This window comes from Symsagittifera roscoffensis, unplaced genomic scaffold, assembly GCF_963678635.1.
Source record: "Symsagittifera roscoffensis unplaced genomic scaffold, txSymRosc1.1 SCAFFOLD_1125, whole genome shotgun sequence".
Taxonomy (NCBI): Eukaryota; Metazoa; Xenacoelomorpha; order Acoela; family Convolutidae; genus Symsagittifera; species Symsagittifera roscoffensis.
In genome coordinates this window covers 9,479-11,168 of record NW_026971750.1, presented here as the reverse complement: position 1 = coordinate 11,168, position 1,690 = coordinate 9,479, and the positions used below count along the sequence as shown (strand labels likewise).

Below are 1,690 nucleotides of genomic sequence, written 5' to 3'. Positions count from 1 at the left end.
AAGTACACGTGGGAGTTTTAATCGAGTTAATCTCCACCCAAATTAGCCTAACAATGATGTAAGCCGAAAATGCAACCCACAGGATCCCGTGCCATGCAATGACCTGGGGAATTCGGGGATCTGCTGGACAGTAATGGTCGTTGGTGAGTCCATAACCGACCCATGACATGCAGCATATGAGCCATACAAAAGCTAGAACGCCTAGAATAACTGTTGCTTTAGTTGGAAATAGGATTACGTTTCTAACTAGACGGGACACTTTGGTCCAGACTGAGGGTTCCAGTTCGTTGGTGACAATGGGAATTGAGATGTTTTCAATTGACTCACTAGAAGTGTCTTCGAAATTAGCATTGTGCTCACCTAGCAAAGAAAAAATAGTTTACATATCCTATATCTTTCATCAAAGATACCCAGTTAAAAAGATACGATAATTGAATACTAAGGGCTATTTGAAATAACGATGCAAATATCGCACGATGCAAGCTCATAAACTTGAAAGTTGAACATAGAGCTTACTTGGTTCTGATTTTTTCTGCAACTGATTTCGACTCCCTTTCTGACCTGATTTGGCGCCTCCAAAACTTTCATCATTCAACTCAAATTCTTCATTGCTGCCATCACTTTGCACGTTTTGATCCCAAATAAATGACATATTATGAAAACAAATCAGATCAGTTTTGATTGTACCTTTGAAATATTAAATAACTTTTTAACTGCACGTTGTGTCATGCCATATGTTATCATTAATTTTGCAAAATATGATGAAATGGAGTTTAAACTAACTATATGAGCCAGCGATTTTTCAAACTGTTGTAAAGCACACTCAAAAACTATATCAAGTAATAACACGTAACTTTATGCAACATATGTTTTAGTAAGCCGCATACACAAAATAGATATAGTCGCTAAATTCAGCAGGAATTAATCTTATATCTCAACCAGTTTTGTACTGACGTTACAAAATCTCCTTAAGTCATCTCACTTTGTTTCACGTTGTTTCGGCGGAGAGCTTCTTTTCCCCGCCCAAAAATGAAAAATGAGAAGGGAAGTTTCATTTACAAAAATGCATCGATTTTAATGAAAGGCCAATTGCTGATATCTAGAGCATTACATAAAATTAATAAATGCAAAATTAACTGCAATTAAAAACGCCTTTGGACCCATGTTATAGGTAAGACATAGGTGTTATAGGACCCAAGGGAATATAGGTAAGAAATAAAGTGAAAACAAAAAAAAATAGAGAAACGATTCCCGTTTGAAGCATAATTAGAATGAAAAGTCTTCATTCTGGCCTGTCCTATTTAAAAATCTTCTACTTTTAGTAGAAATATTATCATAGTTTTTAAATTAACTTGGGCTACAACAAATAGGTAACTAGCAAACAATTTCAACGAACAAGTGAACGAAATTTTATCTTCACGTGTTTCTGTTGTTTTCTCTGCAACTAATTAGGAGATAGGGTGGAAATTTTAACACATGTTAGATGAAACTATTTAGAAGAACTAAGACAGGCTGAAACGTGAAAAAAATCTTGCTTTGAAGGTGCAAACTAGCCAGTATATCCGAAGTAGTTTCAATGAGGTTCTTGGTGTGGAAACATTCTCGCAAACAATATCAAAAAACTGAATCGATGGCCTCAAATTGGTTCATTGGGAGACTAGCGCTTGACTTACTTTTCACGAGCGAATAA

General features: G+C 35.7%; 1 protein-coding gene across 1 annotated transcript; it reads right to left on the bottom strand.

Moving 5' to 3' along the window:
• Positions 1-1,072, bottom strand: LOC134856683 (uncharacterized; the record flags this gene model as incomplete). The annotated part of the gene is given in 2 exon segments (XM_063872954.1): positions 1-360; positions 517-1,072. Coding segments are annotated over 2 exon segments (496 nt in total), but the record flags the coding sequence as incomplete, so codon positions are not given.
• Between the last annotated feature and the right edge of the window lie 618 nt (positions 1,073-1,690).